The 13,182-nt window shown below is 47.8% G+C and overlaps 3 protein-coding genes across 6 annotated transcripts; 1 reads left to right on the top strand and 2 right to left on the bottom strand.

Annotated features, from left to right (window-relative positions):
• Nucleotides 1-81: 81 nt before the first annotated feature.
• On the bottom strand, nt 82-8,915 carry LOC6600033 (probable citrate synthase, mitochondrial). Of its 3 annotated transcripts, XM_026993329.1 has the most exons (4): nt 8,457-8,517; nt 8,231-8,308; nt 770-1,747; nt 82-702 (listed from the first exon to the last, which is right to left on the bottom strand). In XM_026993329.1, exons 2-4 carry the CDS (start codon nt 8,273-8,275, stop codon nt 331-333), a joined length of 1,395 nt encoding a protein of 464 aa, XP_026849130.1. In that variant the 5' UTR covers nt 8,276-8,308; nt 8,457-8,517; the 3' UTR covers nt 82-330. The 3 variants fall into 3 exon arrangements, with proteins under 3 accessions (XP_026849130.1, XP_002025080.1, XP_026849129.1); XM_002025044.2 differs by lacking the exons at nt 8,231-8,308; nt 8,457-8,517 and adding an exon at nt 8,691-8,915; XM_026993328.1 differs by lacking the exon at nt 8,457-8,517 and having other exon boundaries at nt 8,231-8,437.
• A 621-nt stretch (nt 8,916-9,536) lies between these two features.
• LOC6600032 (NADH dehydrogenase [ubiquinone] 1 alpha subcomplex subunit 13) lies at nt 9,537-10,353 on the top strand. 2 transcript variants are annotated; one of them, XM_026993355.1, is made up of 3 exons: nt 9,537-9,607; nt 9,665-9,781; nt 9,853-10,353. In XM_026993355.1, exons 2-3 carry the CDS (start codon nt 9,676-9,678, stop codon nt 10,209-10,211), a joined length of 465 nt encoding a protein of 154 aa, XP_026849156.1. In that variant the 5' UTR covers nt 9,537-9,607; nt 9,665-9,675; the 3' UTR covers nt 10,212-10,353. The 2 variants fall into 2 exon arrangements, with proteins under 2 accessions (XP_026849156.1, XP_002025079.1); XM_002025043.2 differs by having other exon boundaries at nt 9,543-9,607; nt 9,668-9,781.
• A 213-nt stretch (nt 10,354-10,566) lies between these two features.
• LOC6600031 (zinc finger protein 624) lies at nt 10,567-12,835 on the bottom strand. Its single transcript, XM_002025042.2, has one exon. The coding sequence runs from the start codon at nt 12,599-12,601 to the stop codon at nt 11,474-11,476; it is 1,128 nt and encodes a 375-aa protein (XP_002025078.1). The 5' UTR covers nt 12,602-12,835; the 3' UTR covers nt 10,567-11,473.
• Nucleotides 12,836-13,182: the final 347 nt, after the last annotated feature.

The following is a 13,182-nucleotide window of genomic DNA, read 5'->3' as shown; positions in this document are numbered from 1 at the left end:
TGTTTTAATTATTTTACTAATTTAAAAATAAGTTTTCTGCCTTATTTCCAGCTTATTGTTGTTTTTTTGTGGTTGCTCTTTCTCTTTTGTTTTTGTTTTTGTTTTTCTTAGCAGTTTTGTTGTTGTTTAGCTGTTGGTTCGTATTTGGTTGTTGTTTCTACTCCACATTCAATCGTCGTTTCATTTCTCTGTTCCCTCACTCTCGTCTCGTGTATTACTTGGCTACTGCCCGAAGAACGAAATTCGTCTTCTGCGACCGCACCTGCGTCTTAAACTTCCCTCCAATCTCTCCACTCCACCGCCCCATCGCCGCCTTCGTCGACGTCCATCTTACTTCTGGACCATCTTGACCAGAAGATCGGTGGAGAATGACTTGGGGCGCTCGATGGGCAGTCCAAGGGCGCGATCCCAGACGAGGGAAGCGAGCACGCCAAGGGCACGCGAGACGCCAAACAGAACGGTGTAGTAGTTCATCTCCTTCATGCCGTAGTACTGCAGCAGGACACCGGAGTGGGCATCTACATTGGGCCAGGGGTTCTTCACCTTGCCGGTCTCGGTCAGGATTGGGGGCACCACTTTGTAGATCTTGGACACCAGCTGGAACAGCTCATCCTCGGGCAGATGCTTCAGGGCGAACTCGCGCTGGCAGGTGTAGCGGGGATCGGTCTTGCGGAGCACGGCATGTCCATAGCCGGGCACAACCTGTAATCGAATCGAAACCAAATCAGTAAATCAAATGGCAGACTAGAAGCGCTATTAAATCCTGTACCTGTCCGGACTTCAGAGTCTTCCAGATGTAGTCCTTCAGCTGCTCCTCCGATGGATTGTTGCCAGCCTCCTTCTGGAGCTTGCGCAGCCAGACGAGCACCTCCTGGTTGGCCAGGCCGTGCAGGGGACCAGCCAGACCGTTCATGCCAGCGGCGAACGACAGGTAGGGATCGCTCAATGCGGAGCCAACCAAATGCACGGTATGGGCAGAGACATTGCCACCCTCGTGATCGCTGTGAATGGTCAGATAGAGACGCATCAGCTCGGTGAACTGGGCATTGTCGTAGCCAAGCATCTTCACAAAGTTGGCGGACCAATCGAGGCTCGAGTCGACCGAGCGGGAGCCCTTGCCGCCGCGATACGTGTTGCAGTAGATGGTGGCGGCCACCACTGGCAGCTTGGCAATGAGATCCATGCTGTCCTCGTAGACGTATTCCCAGTACTTGCTCTTGTGCACACCCTCAGAGTATGCCTTGGCGAACTTGCTGTCGTGATTGAGGGCCGTTACGGCGGCGGCCAGCTGCGACATCGGATGCAGGCTGGTGGGCATGTTGTTCAGCATTGTGACCACATGCTGGGGCAGGGCGGCGCGCTCGGCCCACTCGCGGGAGAGCTGCTGCACCTGGGACTGGGTGGGAACCTCGCCGGTCAACAGCAGCCAAAAGAGACCCTCGGGCAGGGGCTCGGTGCCACCGGGGGCGGCGGGCAGAACCTTCTGGCACTCGGGGATGGAGAGGCCGCGGAAGCGGATACCCTCATCGGCGTCCAGCACGGAGGTTTCCGTGACCAGGGCCTTGATGCCACGCATGCCACCGTACATCATATCGATGGTGGTCTCACCCAGCTTGGTGGCGCCATGCTGCTTGCGGAAGTTCTTCACGCGCTCCTGCTCAGCGGGCACCTTGGCGGTCAGTACGTCGCGCAGGCTGCGTCCATCGGCGGAGATCTGGCGCACATACGACCCAACATTGGGAAGTTTCTGCAATTGCAAAAAAAACATACAAACAGTGAATATTAGTTAGTTATCGACTATCGATAATTATCGAAAAGTTATAGTTAATGGAAATGGTTTTGGTGCTACAGCTGAAAGTTTCAGTTACCCTCCATCGATTGCTAATCGATAAATTATCGAAAAGTTATCTATGGTAAAATGAAAATGTCAGTTACCGGTGGAGAGTGATAATCGATTGGAAAGAGTTCGATATCAGATATCGATGACAACCGATAAATGATCAATGGCATTGATTTGCAATATATCAGTTAGCAGAAGTTATCGAATATAGATCTCCTTCATTCAATGGTTTCTCAGCAGGGAGCACTCCCATCAATGCAAACGATGGCAATCAGCTGCAATCGCTTTTGTAATCGCTTTCGCCTGTCATTGAGCCGCACTTCAAGAGCTTGACATTGCACACAGAAGCCGTCGTTGTCGTTGTCGTTGTCGCTGTCGCTGTCGTTTGTGGCGATGCAGTCTAAGGCACACATCAGACACGAACTGTGGACTGATAACGCTGCACAGATCACGAATCTCTATGGATTCTTCCATGACTCACACGCGTCGCCATAGAGATGCGTCAACGAACTATGTAACATAGAGTATTACAATTCTATTCCAGTTCTGCTCATATCAGTGTGGACTCGGCAGACTGTACCTTGGGTCACAAATACCATAGCCAGAGCCAGGGTCAATCGCCTTCTCTCCCTTTCTCTTTGGTTCAGTGAACGGTAGAGACAGCTGTTACTGGTTCGGAAGTTCAAGTCACTTCGGATCGTGGGATCGTGCCCGTGTCCGTGCCCGTGCCAAAAAAAAAAAACAAACAAGGAAGGGCAGAAGCGAGATCCATTGTTTCCATAGGCTATACATAGGTATGTATGTATATAGTATCTATACTTTATGCATATCCCCCTTCTACAGCCAACAGCACATGTGTGTTGAATGGAATGATCTTTGCCACGCGTTCGAAACGCAAGTACTACTCGTAAAAAAAAAAAATGCAAAACGAGACATGGCAACGGATCCAATCGAATACGATTCCAATTCCGACTTGATTCCGCGCTCCCAAGCGCAAAGTGCGATGCCGTTTGATTGACAGTCGGCTGTCTGGGGGCTCTGGCTCTCTGCTGCCGCTCTCAGTGGTGGCTCTGCGATGGCTCGGCGGTGACTCTGCGGTGGCTAGTGGGTCAACAAATTCAATTAACCAACTGAACTTGTGGCGCCGCTTGCCGCTTCTCGCCTGCCGCCTGCCGCTTGTTGTCCGACGTTGCTGCTCGTTGCTTGCAAATTGAATTGCATGATTTTTGAGCCCCTTCGGTGCCGCACATTGATTTGTGTAGACCAAGCCAGCCGCAAACCGGTTGGTTTTGTATATTTTTCTTCTGGCTTTCGTTGATGGCAAACATTCATTGATAAAATTTCACACGCCACGCAAGAATCAAATATGTATCAATTATCGATAATGGGAGGGGCGTGTGTCAAACATAAACGCAACACGATCGATGGGGCGTTTAACGAGCGAGAAAAAAATACACACGACCGCTTCGGCTGCTGCCGGGTTTCCCGTTCGACAGGCTTGTTTGGAAATTTGAAACCTTAGCAAAACACTCGTCGTTTTGCTGCACAAACCGCAAGCAAATCAAGTGGCATGCCCCAGGCATAGACAGGCGACCAGCGCTAATTGAGCTATCAGTCAGCAGCAGCAAAGCGGTGTTCCTTTTGGACAAAGTGTCAATCGATGGATGGACAGTGCTGGCAGTTCTTTTCTTGTAATTTGTCGAGCACACGACATGTATGTTGCTGTTTCTTGTTTTTGTACTCTTCTGGGACATTTCCTTTTGCAGCATTCGATAAGACGCGTCTGCGTTGGCAGTGGGTTGGGCCCCGATAGTGTTCGCTTAGAAAATCGATTAAAAATTCAAAGAATACTCGAGTGCTCAAGCGTACTCCATTATCAGAGATTAGTCAAGAGGTGGGTCGACGGAGGGACGATGTGCTGCAGTCGACTGGCGTTCGTTCATCTCTTGATAACAGCGACAACAAATATCAAGTATAGTTCTATGATGTAGCACATATGTACATAAGTACTCTATGCTTTGTGTGTGTGTGTGTGTGTGTGTGGAAATTTGAAGGTCTCACGCGCTGGCAATTATCGCTCGCACACACAGCTGAGTCTGAGGCTCGACAACTATAAGCGGGAGCGTGTGTACACATAAACGCTATGCATACTGTCATTAAGGAAGTGTCATCTAGTTGATCAGAGTCGCGTGTTGCTTGCCCCAGACCAGACTTCCTTTCGGCATCGAACGATTAGTCAAGCGATTACATAATCAATCCCGTCTGGCTATAGCAATACAAACACATAGCATGACAAGTGGACAGCTCTCCGATGCTAACGGGAAAGGAAACCAACCTCGAGAAGCGCAGAGTTGGCAGCGCACGAGGTGATCCACCAAGCAACCTCTCTCTCTCTCTCACCCTCTTTTTATCTCTCGTTGGAGGCTCTCGCCTTGCCCCCTTTGCGTGACGCTTTCAATTTGGCTTAATGATTTCTAGTATTATTTCTGCTATTATTACAGAACATTTTACAATTGCTCAATAATTGCATCCCCTGCTAACTGACTGACTTACTGACTGTCTGACGAGGCTGCTGCGGCTTTGTTCCTCCATCAAAGCGAGATCTATAATCGTCTTAATTAAGTTTTCTGATAGCTATTACTACTCATTCTTTGGTTGTTTGTTGTTTTTTGTTTTGTGTCTCACAGCAGACGCCAAAAGTAAATACACATCACATTTGACACTGCCACTGCCACGGCCACGGCCACTTCACTGACGTCATCCCCCGGCCATAATTTCCAGAGCGATTTCACTCTGCTTGCTTAAGCTGTAGATCTGTATATCTGTGGGATATGTTCTGCTGTTCTGCTGTTGCTGGGCAGCCAGAAGCTTGACAAAAACCATTACACACGAGTGGGGAAAGCACACGAGTGGGGGATCATTCGGAGATACGGAGCCTTCGTTAAGTGCTTTGCTTCCAATGAGTTGGCAACGGGGCTTTTATTAGTCACTTACTGAGGTGGGTCCTAAGCCAATAATCGTTATTCAGTCTCAACTATCATTTAATCTGTAGCCTGTACTGATGATTTATCGAATTCAAAAGTTGTGCGTCATGCTGCAGTGCCCCTCGGTCGTTTGCGTTTATGCCGGAGATTCGCTGGAGATTCAGTTGACTTCTATAATCCCTTATTGGAATAGAATCTTGTAATTCTCCATCCTTTACGTACATTTTATTCAGGTTAGAGGTGGCTTCGTGACCAGTTCCTGTAATTGCCTTCCCCTCCATCGAGATAGTCACTTCATCGAATAGTGTTTCTTTCAACTAGTAGCTTCCAATCATCATTCATCAATCAATGTCCATCAATGGGCTTTGTTCTATGTGTGGTTCGGTTTCTGTTTTGCTTATCTTTTTGTGGAGTTTCCGATTGCGCATTCCGATTTCTTCATTAGCAAAACCGACTAAAAATGGCGCACGGCAAAGGAATATTTGCTTGTTTTATCACTAAAAACTGATTGAATTAACACCTCCTGGTGGGGTATTCGTGGGGCCTGCGGCTGCTGGCTGGGGCTTTGGCGCTATCAGCTCTAACCAGCTGTCCGGCCCCACCCCACGAATGTGGTGGCGTCTCTCTCTCCTGTGCGTCGATCATGTGCCCAATGCGCACAAATTTGTCACGCTTATCAGGCGCACTGTTCAGTTGGATGGGGGGACGGGGGTCCGGTGGGGGCTGGGGCTATGCGTTAGTACAAAAGAACAACTAAATTAGAGAGACATCAAGAGAGGCAGACACAAAGAAAGAGAGAGTGGTGTGGGAACGGGTATGATTATTCATCACATGATCAATCTCTTGATAACACAATCTCATCGATGTTTCCCACCCAGTCTTTGCCTCAGGAAAACCATGAAAGTCTCTTTAGATACATAGCCTCACAGATTGATCGATTTCTGGGACAGAAATATATGAGGATATATAATGATGAAACAAATTATTTTTACAATATATATTTTGTTTTTTGTTTTTGAAGGCCAAGGTCTTGGACAAAATTTAGCCTCTCTGAAAGAGGCCTATAAAACTTTCCATGACGTCCCCCCAAAACTGTTATCTATACCGTTACGAACTTGAGCATAACTAAAATGATACGGGGATTGTGATCCAAGGGAGGGACTGGACTGGATTGGGGCCTATAGTAGGGCCACTTGAGCTTTGCACACACGCAGCACCTCCTCCATAAAGTACCGCCATAAAAATAAAATTATATGTACAAATCTAATCAGATGTGGAGAGGCCGACCGAGACCATTTATACAATTTTTTGCATTTGGCTGCTTCTTATGCAATCGCTAGATCAGCTGTTTAGCTCTAGACACCTGCTCTCTTTCACTCTCTTTCTCTCTCTCCTGAGTCTCTTTGTTTTGGCGAGTGTACGAGTGTACGGGTGTGTGTACGCCCAAAGGGTCGTCTCTGGTCGTAGCATTACGTAAACATCTACTAAACCTCGCGTCACGTACAATTTTTGTGACGTATTAGCAGACGGGCGATAAAAGATTTCGCGTGTTCGCCATTTTAACGGTGAATGATGCTTGGTTGGGAGGGGAGGCTACGGCTACGGCTACGGCTACGCCGAAGGTGAAATAAAAAACCCAATGTATTTGTGTGTAGTTTTTGTGGCTATCTATCGTCGCTGGCTGCTTGTTGTAAATGTTTATTATTCAATCGCACAAAAACCGTATTTAGCATAGCATTTACAGCAATTATTTATAGCAGAGAAAGAGAGAGAGAAGAGCAAATCATTAAAAATAAGGAGATTCGCCCCACTATTCCGACGTATGTGTTCCGCTTTCTGCTGAGTACCCACGTCAGTGCGCGCGTTTTTTGGCACTCTGCCCGGGACCAGAGAAGGAAGGAGAAAAGAGGCAGGGGGGGGGGGGGGACCTAGCAGAAGAGGTACAGTAGAAATATCAGAGGCAATCGAAAAGGAAGAGCGCGCAGGCAGGCATAGCGCCAACCTTAGGCAATCCTCTCACGAAGGCAGAGGGATTACTCAACGGTTCAGAGAAACGAGAGAGAGAGAGAGATACGATGTAACATCCTCAGATGCGGCAGAGTGAGGAAGACGAGACTGACACACAAAAGGAGGCTCGTCCTGGAAGGCTCGTGCTCTGTTCTCGGTTCTCCTTTCCATGTGCGTGACTATTTATTGATTTTCCAATTATCAATTTTCTGCTCTACTTTTGTGCTGCTACTGCTGGCCATTGCATAATCCATGCTGCCGCCCCAAAAGCAACACACACAAGCAGACGCTCTCATGCAAATACTTGGGGTGCATTGCCAGTGGGCGGCGAATGGGTGAAATTGGCAGCCTCTTCTTAAGGTCATTCGGCGGACTTCTTGGTTCTCTGGTTTTCAGTCAAGCATTTCTTTTTTTGTTGTTTTTTTTTCGCAACAACAACACGTGACAGAAACTCTTTGAAAACAAAACGACGCGATGAGGCGTTAGAGAGCCAGCCAGAACAAGAGAGAGCGTGAGAGTAATAAGCGAGAGCACAGAGAGAGTGGTGTCGGCTACCTGTGACTTGTGGCTGCCCTGCTGCTTGCTGTCTTCTGCCAAGGCATATTTGGTCGAGGTGAGACATGCCCTGTGACCAAAGCCACCGAAGGGAGAGCGGTCACATGAAAACAAAAGGCCACTCGGCTGAGCCATGGCGACTACCACCCCACCTTATATGAATACACCTTTCCTCTTGCCTTTGTTGTACCCTCGAGAACGAGAGAGCATTTATTTGAGAGAGATAGAGAGCGAGAGAGAGAGTACGGGACTGGTCTGGGACGAGCACTGCCAACGCTGTAACATTACAAGAACAAGGCCGCATGGTGCTTTGGGCCAAGTCTGGTTTGCAAAGCCACGCTTATGGAAATTTCCCAAAATATAAGATGAACACACAAAAGGCAACGGGGATGCGCGACCGAGTTCGTTAAACCCGAATAAAGCAAAGAGTGTTTTATTTATATAAAACAAGAAATAGGCATTTGCCAAAATAGCCCCAAAGCGAATCTTTTCGCCATGCCCCCACCCCGACCACCTCTTCAGAGATTATGTAATGTGTTATATATGGCGGAACACTCGACAGGATGGTCTGGCCAGCGTGGAATGGCCCACACTACACACTTATCAGGGCACAATAAAGTAAAGTTTCTTAATCGCAAGCACATGGCGGAATCTTTTTTTTTTTTTTGTGTGACGTGTAGGGTATTTGATGTGGAGTGCTAGTGTGTGCGTGGGAGAGAAAGAGAGCGAGAGGGGTGAAGAGGATAACAGCGAAACTGAATGAACGGCTTCATTGCGGGGGCGGGATGAGTAAACGGAACTGGAAAGTGAAACTGGAACAGGAACCAGGAACGGTACTACTCACCTGTGCCTCGGCCAATTTACGTGCGGAAATGCGATAGAACGACATGATCAACGGTTATGTATGAAGAATGCTGTTGCTCTTTAGAGAGAGAAATAGAGAGAGAGAGAAGAGAAACACTTTCGCCTTTAGAAAAGATAGCAAATTTTCCACACTAACACACACAAACACTGAAAAAAATTGCTTTCCCCAGTGAAGAATATAGCTTTTGGAAATGTTATTTTTTTACTTTTGTTGAGTTTCCTTCTCTCCCTTCTTACACGGCAGCTGCGCGGCAACTGAATGGCCCGCCAAGCAAATGTCGCTGTTTTCGCGTAATCGCGCTGCCGCATGTAGCAGACGTGCCATGGTCTGGGTCTGGTCTCAGGTCTGCTCCGGTCTGGTCTAGGTTGGCAGCACCACCAGCGTGCGCGCACATACACCCACCCCCACATGCCAGATGTGGCGCGAACATTTGACTCACCTGCTGGACGTCAGGCCCTCCCATCACTGCCTCTTGCTGCTGGGCCACAGCCTGGATCTTGACCTGGCCCTGCACCTGTGCAGCCTCTTTAGTGCCGAGCAAGCGGTCGCGCAGCAAATTCTTGGCATTCCAGATTGACTTTTTGGATAAAGTGCGGCATTGCAGGCGTAGGCCAACGCCGGGTGCAGTCAAGCAACGCGAAACGTACATTCTTACAGGTTTTTTACCGAACGAATTTGGGCACGGAAAACTAATATTTTACGAATTGCTTGCACACTGGAGAAAATACTTATTAATGACTGAAAACAAGGCGAATCTAAACTTGTAACCTGTGACCGGTAGAATTCTTACGGCTTGCTAGGCTCAAAAAATGAGTTGGCAGTTTTTTTCGGGACAGCTGTGAATATGCCTAGCGATGGGGCGACGATGTATCGATATGATCTGTGGGTCCACATATGTATAGCTTACATATATAGTTTATTTTCTCGACAACACCTGCTTTTCGCTATAGAACATTTCAACAGACATTTCAGACAGAACGTGAGAATTTATATTCTCTCAAATTATTTAACGAAATAAAATAAGAAGTTAAAATACCATTTATTTACACACACGGATCGCAAACTAAAACCTATATGAACATTCGCAGTTACATCAAAACAGCTTCCTTAAAGCCGCAAAATTAATAGCAAAATAAAGAGGCCCAAACAGGTCATGGCAATTCCTGGAATCAATTAAATATGTACTTAAATATTCTTAAAAACACTTTAAAAATGAATTTCCCCCCTAGCGATAGTCGATAGCTGCCCGAAAATCACGTAATCGATAGGGCCATCGGTAGTGGACCAGCCCTAGTGTTATGCAAAACGTCAAAACATTTTGACGATTTCCTATTTTTTCAGCACAATTTGTATAGCGTAAGTTATAGATAATAAATCTAATGACATTTAACCACCGCTGAGTGTACCCCACAGCAGCAGTCATCATGGCCACGGCCGTGTCACATGTGCCCCCTAAGCAGGACCTGCCTCCAGCCGGTGGCTACAAGAAGATTCCCTTCGCTCGTGTGCCTCCCAAGAGTTATTTCACAGGTGAGTGGATCCTCGTCCCCTGCTCGCCTGCGTTACTATGTGCATTCGATAACCTTTGCTCCCGTGTACAGGCTTCACCATGATTGGCACCTATGTGGCCGTCACCACTGTCGGCTTGGGTATTTACTACCTGACGGCCAAAAAGGTTAAACGCGACGAAATCGAGATGCGTTCGGCCCAGAATGTCATCTTTCCGATCCTGATTGCCGAGCGCGATCGTGAGTTCCTGCGCCAGCTGCGTCGCAACCGGGACGAGGAGGCCGAGCTAATGAAGAATGTCCCCGGCTGGGAGGTGGGCACCTGGTACGGTGAGCCCGTCTTCAAGACCCTGCCCGAGGACACCCTAGTGACGCCCATCTTCAAGGAGTTCTATGCCCATGCCGACTGGAAGTCTTACGCCAAGCGTGCCCATATCAAGCTCTGGTCGTAAGCTCAGAAACGACTGGACGGAGCAGCGTACTGCTAGTTAGTTAATGCATATTGTGAAGCTTTTTGTTTATAGAATTGCCTAAGCGCGCCTGCTCATTGCTCTCAATTACACGTCGAGATTGATGGAAATGGGTAAAATGAAACGAGTCTCCTGCCCCACAGGCTACTGCATTTCTGGGTGGGGTGTCTAGGGCCTAAGGTTACCAGATGGCTGTCCTCATCTGGTGTTGCCGTTCGGTTGGGAAAACGACACACACTCCAGTGTTGGCGGGCGATGATGCTGCGGAAAGTCCCCAATATCCCACATCCCATCCATGGGAGTAAATGATGGGCATCCAAATGATTTTTGTGAATTCTTCGTGTGACTTTGGCTTTATTGAGCTCAACACCAATCAGAAATGTTTGGGGTTTGCCTGACAATAGCGGGTGCCTCCCGAAGCATTAACGATTAAATAGCAGAATTATAAAGTGAGGTTTTTTTCTTTTTAATAAGGTAAGTAATGTGCTTAGGCTATACATTGACCGGATAACTGGAGCGTTGATGGCGTATTTCATGATTTCATGCCTCTTCGTTTCCGTCTCGCTCTATATTCGTCTCTCGTGGGCAAATATGTAGGAGTTTAGTTTTTTCTTAAACCTAAATCGAATATAATTTGATAACCAAAAATCATCTTTTTTTTGTTCTTAAAATTATCAATATTTCTACTTAAAGGGGCCTTATGCCTTTCATAAAGATTTTTCTTCAACAAAAATAAATTTCTGGGATTTTAAATGATTCACGGTCCCAATGATAATATATCAATATGAAAAAAAAGAATTATTTCAATATATCTATATAATATACATACGTTATTCAAGATATTTGGACTCTTTCTTGCTCTTTTCTTACCACACCTCCCATTCCACACACACGATTGGGGAAAACGGAAATTTTTCAGAATTACAAAATAAAGTATTTGATTGTCCCGCCGGGGGGTCGGTAGAGCCATCCATCCATCTTTCGATTGCTAATTGCTACTCCTCTGCCTGTTCTTTCTTTTGCCTCACATCCAAGCCGTGATCGTCATCGGTATCGTCCTTCTTGTTTGCCTCCTGCTTAATAACAACGTAATGCATTGGTGAAACCATCAGGGGATCCACCTCCAACTGGAGCTGGTACTCATCATTATCATCATAGTCATCATTGTGGTTCTCCAGCTGGTGTCGAGGGGGCAACCGCCTGCGGTTCGTCGGCCGCCAATTGTCATCACGTTGCTGCCATCTCTACTTCATGTCCCGCCGCCGCTTGATGCTGCCATCGCAGTTGGGTAAGTGGCGCTGAAGGAAGCCCTCGAAGACGAACTTGCGGCCGCATCGATCGCAAGTGAATTCCCGCTTCTCCTCCACCAACTGCTTGTGCTGGCGCAGAGCCTCCGCATTCGAGTACTTATCGCGGCAGCCGTCGCAGGCATATCGCCGCTTCACCTGACCCACATCAAACACCACGGTGAAGTCCTCGTTGCAAAAGGAACAGTTGAATTCCTTCACGACTACCTTCTTACCGCCATGCTGGGCAGCCAAGGCCACGGCCTCGGCCTCCAGCTTATCCTGATGCTTGTGCGACTCCATGTGGGCGTTGAACTTCTGCTGATCGATGAATTTACGGTAGCAACGGGTGCAGCGGAACGGCTGCTCGCCGGTATGCCGCATCATGTGCTCCTTGAGGTAAGCCACCGAATTGAAGATCTTGCTGCAGACGGAACACTTGCGGTCCTCGGGCGAGACATCGTTGCGTTGCCGCAGGCAGGCGCGCATATGCAGCTTCAGGGAGCCGGCAGCGCTGTAGCAGTTGCCACAGTTTGGGCAGTAGAAAGTCTTGCTGCGTCCGTCCCCCTCCATGCTGTGGTCAATGGTGCCCTCGAAGACAATCGAGCTGACACCATCTTCGTTCTCTTCCTCGAGGCCCTCGTGTTCGATGCCCAGAATCTCCTCCACCTCGTGCTCCTCATCATGCTCGATCTCCTCCTCCAGTTCCTCGTTCTCGTCATCTTCCTCGCCATCGGCGTGGTGGCCGCCCCGAATGCTGGGCACAATACGGAGAATGGTGTGCGTGCCATCGCCCTGTTCGATGGTCTCCACCTCCTCGACGGTGCTGTTCTCCACCAATTGCTGCAGCGTCACGGCATGCCCGTTCTCATCGATAATTACCTCTTGGCGATCGTCCATTGTGATCACCTCCGTCGTCTCGGCATCGTCATCCTCTGTGGTCGTCGTGTAGGCATATGTGTAATGTGGTGTATCGCCGTTTTCGCCATCGTCCGATTCCGTTTGTATTAGCACGGGCACAATTTCCTCTTTGATCACAGCCGGACTGGAGCCCGACAGGCTCTGGTACTTACGCTTCGAGGTCATTTTGTTGTTTCTTGGGCTCTTTTAGCGTGTGTGGTGTGTGTTGGGCTGAGTGCTGTGTGTGGCGTGGCGTCAGCGCCTCCTCTCCACCTCCTCCTCAACGACAGAGCCACACGAGTGTACGTGCCTAATGATGCAGTTGACCCAGCGATTCGCTGCCGGGTTTTCTTTTGGCGCGTATTGCGATTGATAAATTTTTTCTTACAATAGTCAACACTTATTTTTCGCGAGATTGGGTAGTTTTTTCCTTCTTTCCGACTTTTTTTTATGTGGCAACTTCGTACCCAAGATGGTGGACAGTGTGACCGCGCATATTCCGGTCAAATATACGGTCTGACCCTCCGAAATATACCGAAATACGTCACAAATTTCAAAATATACCGTAAATATACTGACGAATTATTTGCATTCAAGTTGAGTCATAATCCTCGTTTTGGATATACGGTTGAATATTACCAGCTAGTTAAGACCCTCAGCTCTGAACTCATAGTTTTATCCAATTATTAAATCAATTTCCCACAAGACTGGTTTAATTTAAGTTCTCATACTCATTGTATTGTTTATAAAATAAGGTTTAGCAAAAA

This window comes from Drosophila persimilis, unplaced genomic scaffold, assembly GCF_003286085.1.
Source record: "Drosophila persimilis strain 14011-0111.01,24,50 unplaced genomic scaffold, DperRS2 tig00000829-arrow-arrow-pilon, whole genome shotgun sequence".
NCBI classification, from domain to species: domain Eukaryota; kingdom Metazoa; phylum Arthropoda; class Insecta; order Diptera; family Drosophilidae; genus Drosophila; species Drosophila persimilis.
Note: the sequence above shows the minus strand (reverse complement) of the source record. Positions and strands in the feature narration are given on the sequence as shown.